General features: G+C 55.3%; 1 protein-coding gene across 1 annotated transcript in view; it reads right to left on the bottom strand.

The window, feature by feature from the left end:
- Positions 1-13591, bottom strand: part of AMBRA1 (autophagy and beclin 1 regulator 1) — a 67351-nt gene that overhangs the window by 38119 nt on the left and 15641 nt on the right. Inside the window, 4 exon segments of the mRNA XM_075280762.1 lie at positions 5849-7335; positions 8192-8258; positions 12097-12269; positions 12862-13045. Coding sequence (XP_075136863.1) covers positions 5849-7335; positions 8192-8258; positions 12097-12269; positions 12862-13045 — 1911 coding nt within the window.

Genomic DNA, 13591 nt, shown 5'->3' with positions numbered 1-13591 from the left:
GATTTGTTCTCTCCTCTTCCTATAGGACATGCACACTTGGCCGATCCCTTACGCTGTTCAGTCTCCGTTCTCCGGTTCCGTCTCCTACATGCCACGCTCAGCGCGCTCACCGCCGGACACTTTTCCGTCTTCTATCCAGTTTCGGGCAGGAAACGTAAACCTGAAAGCGGAGACGCCGGGCGCAGATGTGAACGAGCCCTGGGTGTGCCTAGCTCCGCCCCCCGCGGGCCCCTGGGACGGTTCATGCTCAGGCCGCCATCTGTAATCTTCATCCATAAGACGCTATGACGAGCAGTGATGGCAGCCGCCCCTCCCCCTCCTCCTCGTGTCAGATGTAATCCTGACAACCGCACGAGCTCCTGACACCAGACAGCCGGGCCTGCGTGTGTAATCTAGCGCCTGACCGCAGACATTAGTCAGACATCCTCCGCTCATTAACCGGAACACAGATAATTAACCTCGCACCTCCGATCTGTCGCGTGGAAACCTCTCATTTGCCGCCGTTGTCAGAGACGTGGGGCTCATCTCCCCGATACGTAACGCTCGCTGCCCGCTCCTGACTCGGGTCACTGCAGAACACGACTGATGATTGTTATATACAGATGAACGCGTCGCCCCATCACACCCGGCTGACAGCCGCTATATGTCAGGACGCAACCACCACATGTGAATCGTTACCGCGCGGGAAATCCGACACCTCGCGGGTCTGAACCATTCACAAAACGGGGATCCCGCCCCTGAAGGTGGTCAATGGGGTCACAAACCAACAGCGGCAAAACCCCCCCGAACCTGTAAGATTTATGGGCGGGGGTCTGAGCTGTGGCGACTCCGCATAGAAATCAGCAAGGCCGGCGCAACGGGGGCGATTCTCTGTATGAACCGCTAAGTGTAGGGCGACGCAGCGACACGGGCCAAAGAGAAGAGCGTCCGATTATACATTAGTAACCGCGACCTGAGGAGGCGACCGCGACTAGGTACAGACTGAACGCGAGTGAGGCGGTATATAATACACATACTAACCCCAGGGGGCGGTATATATACACACATACTAATCGCAGGGGGCGGTATATAATACACACATACTAACCGCAGGGGGCGGTATATAATACACACATACTAACCCCAGGGGGCGGTATATATACACACATACTAACCGCAGGGGGCGGTATATAATACACACATACTAACCGCAGGGGGCGGTATATAATACACACATACTAACCCCAGTGAGGCGGTATATAATACACACATACTAACCCCAGGGAGGCGGTATATAATACACACATACTAACCCCAGTGAGGCGGTATATAATACACACATACTAACCCCAGGGAGGCGGTATATAATACACACATACTAACCCCAGGGAGGCGGTATATAATACACACATACTAACCCCAGGGAGGCGGTATATAATACACACATACTAACCCCAGTGAGGCGGTATATAATACACACATACTAACCCCAGGGAGGCGGTATATAATACACACATACTAACCCCAGTGAGGCGGTATATAATACACACATACTAACCCCAGTGAGGCGGTATATAATACACACATACTAACCCCAGTGAGGCGGTATATAATACACACATACTAACCCCAGTGAGGCGGTATATAATACACACATACTAACCCCAGGGAGGCGGTATATAATACACACATACTAACCGCAGGGGGCGGTATATAATACACACATACTAACCCCAGTGAGGCGGTATATAATACACACATACTAACCCCAGTGAGGCGGTATATAATACACATGTCCTGCCCCACAGGCAGAGGCCCCTCCCCATATATATACAGTACCTTATACAGAGGCCCCCTCCCCATATATATACAGTACCTTATACAGAGGCCCCACCCCATATATATATACAGTACCTTATACAGAGGCCCCTCCCCATATATATATACAGTACCTTATACAGAGGCCCCTCCCCATATATACAGTACCTTACACAGAGGCCCCTCCCCATGTATACAGTACCTTACACAGAGGCCCCTCCCCATGTATACAGTACCTTACACAGAGGCCCCTCCCCATGTATACAGTACCTTACACAGAGGCCCCTCCCCATATATACAGTACCTTACACAGAGGCCCCTCCCCATATATACAGTACCTTACACAGAGGCCCCTCCCCATATATACAGTACCTTACACAGAGGCCCCTCCCCATATATACAGTACCTTACACAGAGGCCCCTCCCCATATATACAGTACCTTACACAGAGGCCCCTCCCCATATATACAGTACCTTACACAGAGGCCCCTCCCCATATATACAGTACCTTACACAGAGGCCCCTCCCCATATATACAGTACCTTACACAGAGGCCCCTCCCCATATATACAGTACCTTACACAGAGGCCCCTCCCCATATATACAGTACCTTACACAGAGGCCCCTCCCCATATATACAGTACCTTACACAGAGGCCCCTCCCCATATATACAGTACCTTACACAGAGGCCCCTCCCCATATATACAGTACCTTACACAGAGGCCCCTCCCCATGTATACAGTACCTTACACAGAGGCCCCTCCCCATGTATACAGTACCTTACACAGAGGCCCCTCCCCATGTATACAGTACCTTACACAGAGGCCCCTCCCCATGTATACAGTACCTTACACAGAGGCCCCTCCCCATGTATACAGTACCTTACACAGAGGCCCCTCCCCATGTATACAGTACCTTACACAGAGGCCCCTCCCCATGTATACAGTACCTTACACAGAGGCCCCTCCCATGTATACAGTACCTTACACAGAGGCCCCTCCCCATGTATACAGTACCTTACACAGAGGCCCCTCCCCATGTATACAGTACCTTACACAGAGGCCCCTCCCCATGTATACAGTACCTTACACAGAGGCCCCTCCCCATGTATACAGTACCTTACACAGAGGCCCCTCCCCATGTATACAGTACCTTACACAGAGGCCCCTCCCCATGTATACAGTACCTTACACAGAGGCCCCTCCCCATGTATACAGTACCTTACACAGAGGCCCCTCCCCATGTATACAGTACCTTACACAGAGGCCCCTCCCCATATATACAGTACCTTACACAGAGGCCCCTCCCCATATATACAGTACCTTACACAGAGGCCCCCTCCCCATATATACAGTACCTTACACAGAGGCCCCTCCCCATGTATACAGTACCTTACACAGAGGCCCCTCCCCATGTATACAGTACCTTACACAGAGGGCCCCTCCCCATGTATACAGTACCTTACACAGAGGCCCCTCCCCATGTATACAGTACCTTACACAGAGGCCCCTCCCCATGTATACAGTACCTTACACAGAGGCCCCTCCCCATGTATACAGTACCTTACACAGAGGCCCCTCCCCATGTATACAGTACCTTACACAGAGGCCCCTCCCCATGTATACAGTACCTTACACAGAGGCCCCTCCCCATGTATACAGTACCTTACACAGAGGCCCCTCCCCATGTATACAGTACCTTACACAGAGGCCCCTCCCCATGTATACAGTACCTTACACAGAGGCCCCCTCCCCATGTATACAGTACCTTACACAGAGGCCCCTCCCCATGTATACAGTACCTTACACAGAGGCCCCTCCCCATATATACAGTACCTTACACAGAGGCCCCTCCCCATATATACAGTACCTTACACAGAGGCCCCTCCCCATATATACAGTACCTTACACAGAGGCCCCTCCCCATGTATACAGTACCTTACACAGAGGCCCCCTCCCCATGTATACAGTACCTTACACAGAGGCCCCTCCCCATGTATACAGTACCTTACACAGAGGCCCCTCCCCATGTATACAGTACCTTACACAGAGGCCCCTCCCCATGTATACAGTACCTTACACAGAGGCCCCTCCCCATATATACAGTACCTTACACAGAGGCCCCTCCCCATATATACAGTACCTTACACAGAGGCCCCTCCCCATATATACAGTACCTTACACAGAGGCCCCTCCCCATATATACAGTACCTTACACAGAGGCCCCTCCCCATATATACAGTACCTTACACAGAGGCCCCTCCCCATATATACAGTACCTTACACAGAGGCCCCTCCCCATGTATACAGTACCTTACACAGAGGCCCCTCCCCATATATACAGTACCTTACACAGAGGCCCCTCCCCATGTATACAGTACCTTACACAGAGGCCCCTCCCCATATATACAGTACCTTACACAGAGGCCCCTCCCCATGTATACAGTACCTTACACAGAGGCCCCTCCCCATATATACAGTACCTTACACAGAGGCCCCTCCCCATGTATACAGTACCTTACACAGAGGCCCCTCCCCATATATACAGTACCTTACACAGAGGCCCCTCCCCATATATACAGTACCTTACACAGAGGCCCCTCCCCATATATACAGTACCTTACACAGAGGCCCCTCCCCATATATACAGTACCTTACACAGAGGCCCCTCCCCATGTATACAGTACCTTACACAGAGGCCCCTCCCCATATATACAGTACCTTACACAGAGGCCCCTCCCCATATATACAGTACCTTACACAGAGGTGACTATATAGTAATGTATATTATATGAGTATACCGTTCCCTGCACCGTAACACTCCGGCTGGTTCTACAACTCCCAGCAAGTTCCATTCATTTCCTTGTTAGTTCCAGGTGGGCATGCTGGGAGCTGTAGTACCACAGCCGCCATTGTGTGAGGGGTGTCTACCCTGAATTACATGGTGCCCGCCCATCTGATATAGGTGACCCCCTTTTCCGTGGGCCAGGTGAGGCAGAGGGTCTCTCCATCCAATAGGAGAGGCCAGGCCTGCAGGGGGCGCAGTCACCCCACAGTCTGTCACTCCAGGAGACGCCAAATATTCAGCTCCGGTATAAGGGGCGACTGGAAATCGTCCTGACCTGCAGCACCACCAAGTGGACAAACGCGATATCACAGGCAGTCACATGAGGCGCAGACTATGCCCTGCTGGGGGGACGTCAGGCTAAGCCGGGAGTCGTCTGTCTCAGATCGGTGGGCGGAAACCGATTTCAATAAATTGCCCCCAATTTTTCATGATCCCGGACACATCACTGTCCCCACACACTCGGCTCCCCCAGGTACGGAGAACGGCCTCAGACATCCTATAGATGTGCGGGACCTCAATGCCAGATAATATGGAGAAGCTGCACAGCCCGCGAGAACGTTAGAGGGTCTCACGAATATATGGGGGGGGGGGGGGGGGGGGGTGTACTCACAGGGGATGCGGGGTGAATGGCGGATATGCTGGAAACAAAGGTCCGATGGCGCCATCAGCAGGTCCAGACCTTCCAGCAATTAGATTTAGCTCCTATCCTAGCAGGTGTCTGATAGTGGGGCCCCACTGACCACGAGAATCGGGGCCCCCCACCTCCCCTGTGGTTACACACGCTGCTGCTCCAGCCATCTCTATGAGGCATCTACAGAGCACTCCATACAGTCAGGGGGCCCCTGAACCCCCCAATCAGACCACGACCTTCTATGCCGTGATTAGGACAAGCCCTGGTTTTGCTTTTTATGGTCTCCTGATGTGCTGCAGGAAATTTCTGGATTTTCTATAAAATACAAATGTCGGAGTTTTTCTTCTCTCTCTGCCCGGTGTCATTCTGCAGATTCTACCTGGAAACCTAAAGCCATTGACCAATGGGCATTGCCATCCCCGACCCCTGCACATTGACCATTCAGTGCCAACAGGGGCTGGAGCCCAACAATCAGTTCCTACATTTCCAGGAAGAATAACAGAGGCCCCTCACTCTGCAGTACTCTCCATGTACCACAACCCCCCGTCTGCCGTGTCTTGGCCAGGTCTTACCTTCTCAGCGAGTCCTCCTCGGTGCTCTCCTCATGGAGATCTTGTGGTAAGGCCTCTTGGGATACATTCGGAGCTCTGGTGACCGTAGCGGGCTGACTGTAGACCCGTTCCCAGTGTTCAGTCTCAGGATTATAAGCTACCCCCACTGTTCTGTCTTCCTGCGCTGCCCCAGTTTCCAGTCGCCCGCTGCCCCCGGGCATGCTTCCTAGGTCTGGCCTCTCCACCCCTGTGGCCCCAGACTGCTCTGTGCTGCCAGCGGCCAGACCAGCCTGGAAAGTGCTGGGTGGGGGGACCGGGGGCGGCTGCCAGGAGGGCATGCCTACACTTTCTGGATAAGTTGGTGGGGTCCTTTCCCAGCGCAGAGTGTCGTTGTTGAAGGTCAGCAGGTTGTGGCAGGCACGACAGCGGTTCATGTGCCCCCTGGGCTGGTTGGCAGCCCCCTCGCCACTGTGTGCCGCGTTTGACTGATGTGAAGGGCCCGGCTGCTCGGGTTCCAGATTGTTATTTAGCATCTCGTGAGCTTGCCCCTGTGTCGTGCCCGGAGCGCCAGGTTCAAGGTCGTATTGCCTGTCGTACTCGAGGAAGAAGCGCCTCAGGTCACACTGCAGCTCAGTCCGGGAGGTGGTGGGGTGTACGGCCGGCTGACTTGCAGAGCTGTCCTGCTCAGTGGTGGGAAACCCTCGGCCCTCCGTGGCTGAAGTATAGACAGAAGACGAGGCCTCGCCCTCCTGCTGCCTCAGAACTGACAGGAGGCTTACAGATGAGGCACTCGTCCGGGGAGGGGGCATGGGCTCCATCTCAGAGCGGGACCCCATACTAAGCACTGTCCGAGTCCACTCAGTACTACCGAGATCAGGGTTCGGTGGTTGAAAGCGAGTGGGCTGCCCGACAATAGAGCGGCGCATAGGACCCAGGCTCAGACTGCGCAGGGTGTTCCCGGCGGTGCTGCTGTGTACACTACTGAAGGCAGAAGGTCGGCTTAGGAGGCCATGATCGTGCTGGGCAGAGGACTGGTGCTGCTGCCGCTCCAGACTGTGCTGGGGATCTGTCTGTACTGGAGAGTAGGACGTGGATGTGGCCCCCGAAGAAGTGGAGGGAGTACCTGGCGCTTCAGGGTGGGGGAAGAGGGAAGAAGACAACCGTGCGCTAGAGCATCGGACGCAGAGGCACAGCATATTGGGGTCCCGGCAGCACTCGGTGGGGACACCTGGGGGTCGGTCTCGGATACGGGTATAAATAAGCCTTGGGTTGATTTCGGTTGTGGGTGGCGGGGGTGGAGGAGGCGGCGGCGGCGGTGGCGATGGGGTGGCAGAATCTTGTACAGGCGGCTGCTCTCCAGCCTGGGTGCCCGATGAGCGAGAGGAGAGCATGTGCAGGAAGTTGTGGAGCAGCGGCGTACGCCGGACCGGCTGAGTCTGCAGCATGGCGCGCTGCCGGTAGATGGGAATCTCCGCACTGTCCAGGGGGATCTCCGACTCTTCATCACTCTGTAAAAAGAACAAAACAGATCACCAAACGGATTGAGTCTGACAACATACAAAAATACAGCAAAGGAAACGGGGACAGATAATCCCCCCGCCGGGTGCGTCAGGACTGGACAAATATAGGAGTGTGAATGAGGTCTAAGCCTGGCCATACACTAGGGAGCTGCTCTGTCAGCAGCTATTCCTCTAGATACCTCCATACACATGCATGCCCAACTCATGAAGAGGAAGGTAAAGTGCGGCCAGACAGAGCCCGAGCTAACACTGAGACTCCAACATCACATCTCCTACAAGACCAGCCTGATCTTAAAGGGGTTGTAGAGGATTACAAAAACATGGTGGCTTCTGCAATACCTCACACAACCTTTAGACAGAGGTGGCGCTGTTCAGATATTACATTACTGTTCCTTTCTTTAGGCTGGAGGTCACTCTGTAGGAGGTTCAGGACGTTGCGCCCTCTTATCCATGGGCCGGGTCTGGGATTTGCAGGTCACTTTTTATTCACTCTGCTAGGACTGACCTGCAATAGCAGACACGGCCAATGGACAGGAGCGGCGACATCTCCAGGTTATACGGAGTAACACGGCACGGTTTGAGTATATTTCTGATCTGAATCTCGGCTCTAGATAAGGTAATATGCGACTACTGGATATATCTGCTGTATACAGTGTACAAAGCAAGACACAGGCGTAGACCGCGGCACAACAGAACGAGGACAGAAAGGAGCGGACGTTCCATCGTTCTGGCAATATCAGAAGCCGCAGGACACACGGGACCTCCAGAGACTTTGGGGCAGGAGACGCTGAAGCGATTTGCCCTTTGGCTCCATAGGGGGCAGTCCAGTCACTGGGAGTCTTACCTGCTGGTTAGAAGGGTTCACAATAGCAGTAAGAAGATAATGCCCGAGGGGATCGAATCGTACCAATCTGTGGGAATAAGTGGAGAAAGAGACTGTTAGATGAGAACCGAGCACTGGCATCACCATCTTATAGCACAGACTGATCAATACCCCCCCCCCCTCCCCCCAACAGTCCTAAGTACAGGGGTCCACCAGGGCACTGTAGGGCAGACACGACGTCTATGGGACTGATGGAGGCCGTGCAGTAGTCAGGCCCATAGACGGGCTCATGTGTGTGCAGCTGCATGTACACAGGTGACTTAGTGACCCCCATACTTGTGATCATGGGGGTCCCAAGCCATCAGGCCATCTGGTGGGAGACCTGCTTTAGGCCGAGGCCACGCGTCTCCCTTCTGACAAATCCACTCCAGACACTGGCTCAAAAAAACGCAGCAACATGCACAACAAAAACCACCCAGCTTTCCCACAACGTATGGCCTCAGCCTGGAGCTTTACTTGTGTAACGCTAGGAACGCCGATAGGCCGAGAACCTTCTCCCAGCGTTACGAGTCTATAGTTTCTATGCAAACCTGTGTGCTGCCATGGTAACAGACTGCAAACCCTGTAGTCTGATCTCGTCCCTGCGCTCCCTACTGTGTGCCAAGCTAAGAAATGGAGATTAGCAAAAAAGTAGGGATCGGCTAGAAGGCAGAATCACTGCAGGATCAGCCCACACAGGAGGCGCCGCGAAACACCGCACAGGAGGCGCCGCGACCCCCCCCACACACAGGAGGCGCCAAGACCCCCCCCCTCCCCCCTGCACAGGAGGCGCCGCGAGACCCCGCACAGGAGGCGCCGCGAGACCCCGCACAGGAGGCGCCGCGAGACACCGCACAGGAGGCGCCGCGACCCCCCCCACACACAGGAGGCGCCGCGAGACCCCACACGAGGCACCACGAGACCCCGCACAGGAGGCGCCAAGACCCCCCCCCCTCCCCCCTGCACAGGAGGCGCCGCGAGACACCGCACAGGAGGCGCCGCGACCCCCCCCCACACAGGAGGCGCCGCGAGACCCCGCACAGGAGGCGCCGCGAGACCCCGCACAGGAGGCGCCGCGAGACCCCGCACAGGAGGCGCCGCGAGACCCCGCACAGGAGGCGCCGCGAGACCCCGCACAGGAGGCGCCGCGAGACCCCGCACAGGAGGCGCCGCGAGACCCCGCACAGGAGGCGCCGCGAGACCCCACACAGGAGGCGCCGCGAGACACCGCACAGGAGGCGCCGCGACCCCCCCCACACAGGAGGCGCCGCGAGACCCCGCACAGGAGGCGCCAAGACCCCCCCCTCCCCCCTGCACAGGAGGCGCCGCGAGACACCGCACAGGAGGCGCCGCGACCCCCCCCCACACAGGAGGCGCCGCGAGACCCCACACGAGGCACCACGAGACCCCGCACAGGAGGCGCCAAGACCCCCCCTCCCCCCCTGCACAGGAGGCGCCGCGAGACCCCGCACAAGAGGCGCCGCGACCCCCCCACACACACACACAGGAGGCGCCGCAAGACCCCACACATGAGGCGCCACAAGACCCCGCACAGGAGGCACCAAGACCCCCCCTCCCCCCTGCACAGGAGGCGCCGCGACCCCCCACACACACACACACACAGGAGGCGCCGCAAGACCCCACACGAGGCGCCACGAGACCCCGCACAGGAGGCGCCAAGACCCCCCCTCCCCCCTGCACAGGAGGCGCCGCGAGACCCCCGCACAAGAGGCGCCGCGACCCCCCCCCCACACACACACACAGGAGGCGCCGCAAGACCCCACACATGAGGCGCCACGAGACCCCGCACAGGAGGCGCCAAGACCCCCCCTCCCCCCTGCACAGGAGGCGCCGCGAGACCCCCGCACAAGAGGCGCCGCGACCCCCCCCCCCCCCCCACACACACACAGGAGGCGCCGCAAGACCCCACACATGAGGCGCCACGAGACCCCGCACAGGAGGCACCAAGACCCCCCCTCCCCCCCCTGCACAGGAGGCGCCGCGAGACCCCACACAGGAGGCGCCGTGACCCCCCCCCCACACACACACACACACAGGAGGCGCCGCGACCCCCCCTTCCCCGCACAGGAGGCGCCACGAGACCCCGCACAGGAGCTCTAGTCACAAAACAATCAAATATTTTTCATTGCAGACCATTGGCAAAGCTTTTCATTTTAGACTAAACAGAAAAAAATGGAGTTTTCTCTCCAAGTGGCTCCTAGATCCGTTACACATGGCTCACGCTACGCCGGGGGTTACTGAAGCTGCAATGAAGACATCTCACATTAATGAAAGCTTTTACATAGATGAGAAGACCGGTTATCATTGCCTGCGCTCCTGCGTCTGCCGCTGATCCAGACATGCCCTCTACAAACATGGGGGTCGCCAGAAACAATAGCGGCAGATGAAGACTCCGGCGCTCAGACCGCAGTCAAAGGCATCTTACAGACAGCGTGAGATTTCTGGCCGCATCCGAGATTCAGCATTTTGTTATCACAGCAGAGATCAAGGACGTGAGAAATCAGGGGAACAATGGCTGAAGGAGGAACAGCTGCAACGTCGGCGCTCTCCAATCAATGTGCAAGATTAGAGAGCGGCGTCCGCCATCAGTGATGGAGCCCGAGACACAATGAGGACATTCTCCTGACAATTATATCCCTTCAAGGCTTCCTGTAACGCACCACAATGACAGGTAACAAAAAGCCGAATCCTGCACACTATATACTAAGACAAGCGGCCATGACAAACACAACACACCTGGATCGGAGCCCATTAGGAGGAGGATGAATGTAAAACATGCACAAAGAGGTCCGAAATACGACAAGACGCGAGGGGGCGAATTGTCCGACATGAAAGTAAAAGGTCTGCTAATGAGAGACGCCCCAGAGCAGTCCGGAGAAGTCCAGGAGAAGATTTGGGTTAATGATCTCATTGTGCTCGGCCTCCTATTGTAGACAGAGCAGCGGGGAAGGAGAGGGGAAGGGCTCCGGCGGGGGACAGTCGCCTTACAGTAAAAGACAAACAATGTCATCATCTTTAAGAAATCCGCACAAGACAATAGTAACAACCGATGTGTGGGAGACATGGAGTGAAGGAGGCAGCACATACCAGACGGACATTGGCTGAACAGGACGAGTAGCGAGTGGGTTTGGGGGTTCCAGACTCAGACTCCAGATTTAAAGGGGTAGTCCAAGGAGGAGTTCTAGACTTCTTCTCCCCAGGTTCTTCTGTCAACGAGCAACAGGTTTCCAGGTGGATTGCAACCCAGGGTCACATGATTGACACCAGCATTGGGCCCCTGAGCGGCTTCCTCCCTCCTTCCCCATGTTCAGGGTTACTACAACGTCGCCGTAATACAGGTAAAAAGAGGAGGGGGTGGCGGAGGGAATCAGGGGCCAGAGGTTGGTTCTGATCATATAACCCAGGTTGGAGCCAGCCCTGAACCCTGTGGCGCATCTGCAGTAGTAAAAGGGTCAGAGAGTAGAGAAAGCCGTCCTGGAGAGGTATATACTACACCGCTGAGGGTATATCGCCCTGCCAGGGGGTCTGGGCTCTGCTTTCTCCCCTCTCAAACATCAGGATACCTGCACTGGCCAAGTAGAGTGTTCATGTGCGCGGCGTCCTCCAGCAAAATAGCTGCTGGATAGAAGAGCCTGACGGGCAGAATACGGCCATAGCCGAAACCAAGCAGCTGGTGGCCATATACATTAGATGACCGTCAGGGGTCTGGCAGCAGAATAAGCCCCCACCCCAGGGAGAACATTTCATTAGTATTCTTCGTATCTGCTGTAGAGTCGGGGGGGTCTCAGACACATTAACTGGGCACAGGCAGCGGAACGTACCGGAACGAGCGGGACCTACCAGTCATCTGCACATCAGGAACTTACCGAACTCGCTCCATTTCACTGGCCGTCTTGACCACAGCAAAAGGCTCTCGCCGACTCCAGTCCCAGAAATGGATTTCATTGGCAGTGGCGATAAGAAGCAGCTGAACGGTGGGGTGAAAGGCCAAGGACGCGATGGCGATGTTACTGTCTGTAAACCAGCTCTCGCTCCCACCCTAAGGAGAAGAAGAAGAAGAAGAAGATCTACAATAAGAGGCCGCCATTGTATTACACAGGAGAGACTGGACAACCCCTGTCATCGTAAAGGGGGACCCTGAGCAGAGGGTCACACTACAAATAGGTTCCCCCTTCTAGAGGACTCGGTCTGGCCATGACTAATACGTACGTCTGGGGATGGTCGTGCCATGTGGACAGTTCCTTACAAAGGATCCTGGAACTTCACACCGTAAGAGAAATGGCCTAATAGATTCCTATCTGTAACCTAACAAGGAGCCCCTGGAAAAATAACCCCTGTACACCACGCGGTGCACCATCAGTAGTATACAGGCCCCACCGCCTCAACATAGTCAATGGAGAGAAGAGAGGAGGGGACAACAAGGTGGCGGTCATCACACCTGAGGGGTAAGTAGCAGCATAGAATACAGATGAGACTACACAATGGCTAGGGGGGGGGTTCCCAGGATATGGAAGAAGGTTGAAGGGTATTGTCTAAAGACCGTCATCACTTTCAGATCAGGGTGTCTGGCTTTTGGGACCTTCATTGATCTGGAGTAGAGCCCTCCCCCTATAAAATGCCAAAATACTCACATGTAAATCCCAGATACGCACTTCACCATCAAGGCACCCGGATGCAATGAGGCCCGGAATAGTGGGGTGAAAGGTTACACACCACGGGGTGCGGCGATGTCCGACCAGAGAATGTATACATCGGCCCGTCTTCACCTCAGTGATGTAGATGTTGTGATTGACATGAGTGGATGCCAGCAGGGTCCTGTGGGAATAAAGCGCACGTGAGCGACGTCATCCCGAATCGGATCATTATATAGAGCTCGATTATAAAACAGAAGATGTAAAGGGCGCAGAGTACGAGGACAGGCCAATCTCCTGCTGTGTCACTAACAATACACCAATAATAGCTAAGAGTCCGGTGCACTCATGGGGATCCCGCTGCAACGTCCTCAGCAATGACTGAAGGCTGCTTATATCTGCACACAGCAGCGAGTCAGGTACCGTGAGAATGGAGAGGGAGGAATTGGGGACATGATCCCGCCTAGACCCCATTATATCAGAAACTTCCCATTGACATTCAGGTGATGATCACACAGCTCTATGGCCGCTCACAGTACGTGCCGCGTCTTGTGACGACCCTGCAGCTGAATGTTCATTACATGACCCAATTGCTGGCACTTTTGGGGCTCCCCTCCAACCCCGAGAACAGGCTGCAGCGCTGGATTACTGCCATGTCACACTGCAGCGCTCCTGGACAATAGGGAGACACAATATTACAGGGATACTGCATCCCTTTCATTCTCAAGAT

This window comes from Leptodactylus fuscus, chromosome 7 (assembly GCF_031893055.1).
Source record: "Leptodactylus fuscus isolate aLepFus1 chromosome 7, aLepFus1.hap2, whole genome shotgun sequence".
Taxonomy (NCBI): Eukaryota; Metazoa; Chordata; class Amphibia; order Anura; family Leptodactylidae; genus Leptodactylus; species Leptodactylus fuscus.
Note: the sequence above shows the minus strand (reverse complement) of the source record. Positions and strands in the feature narration are given on the sequence as shown.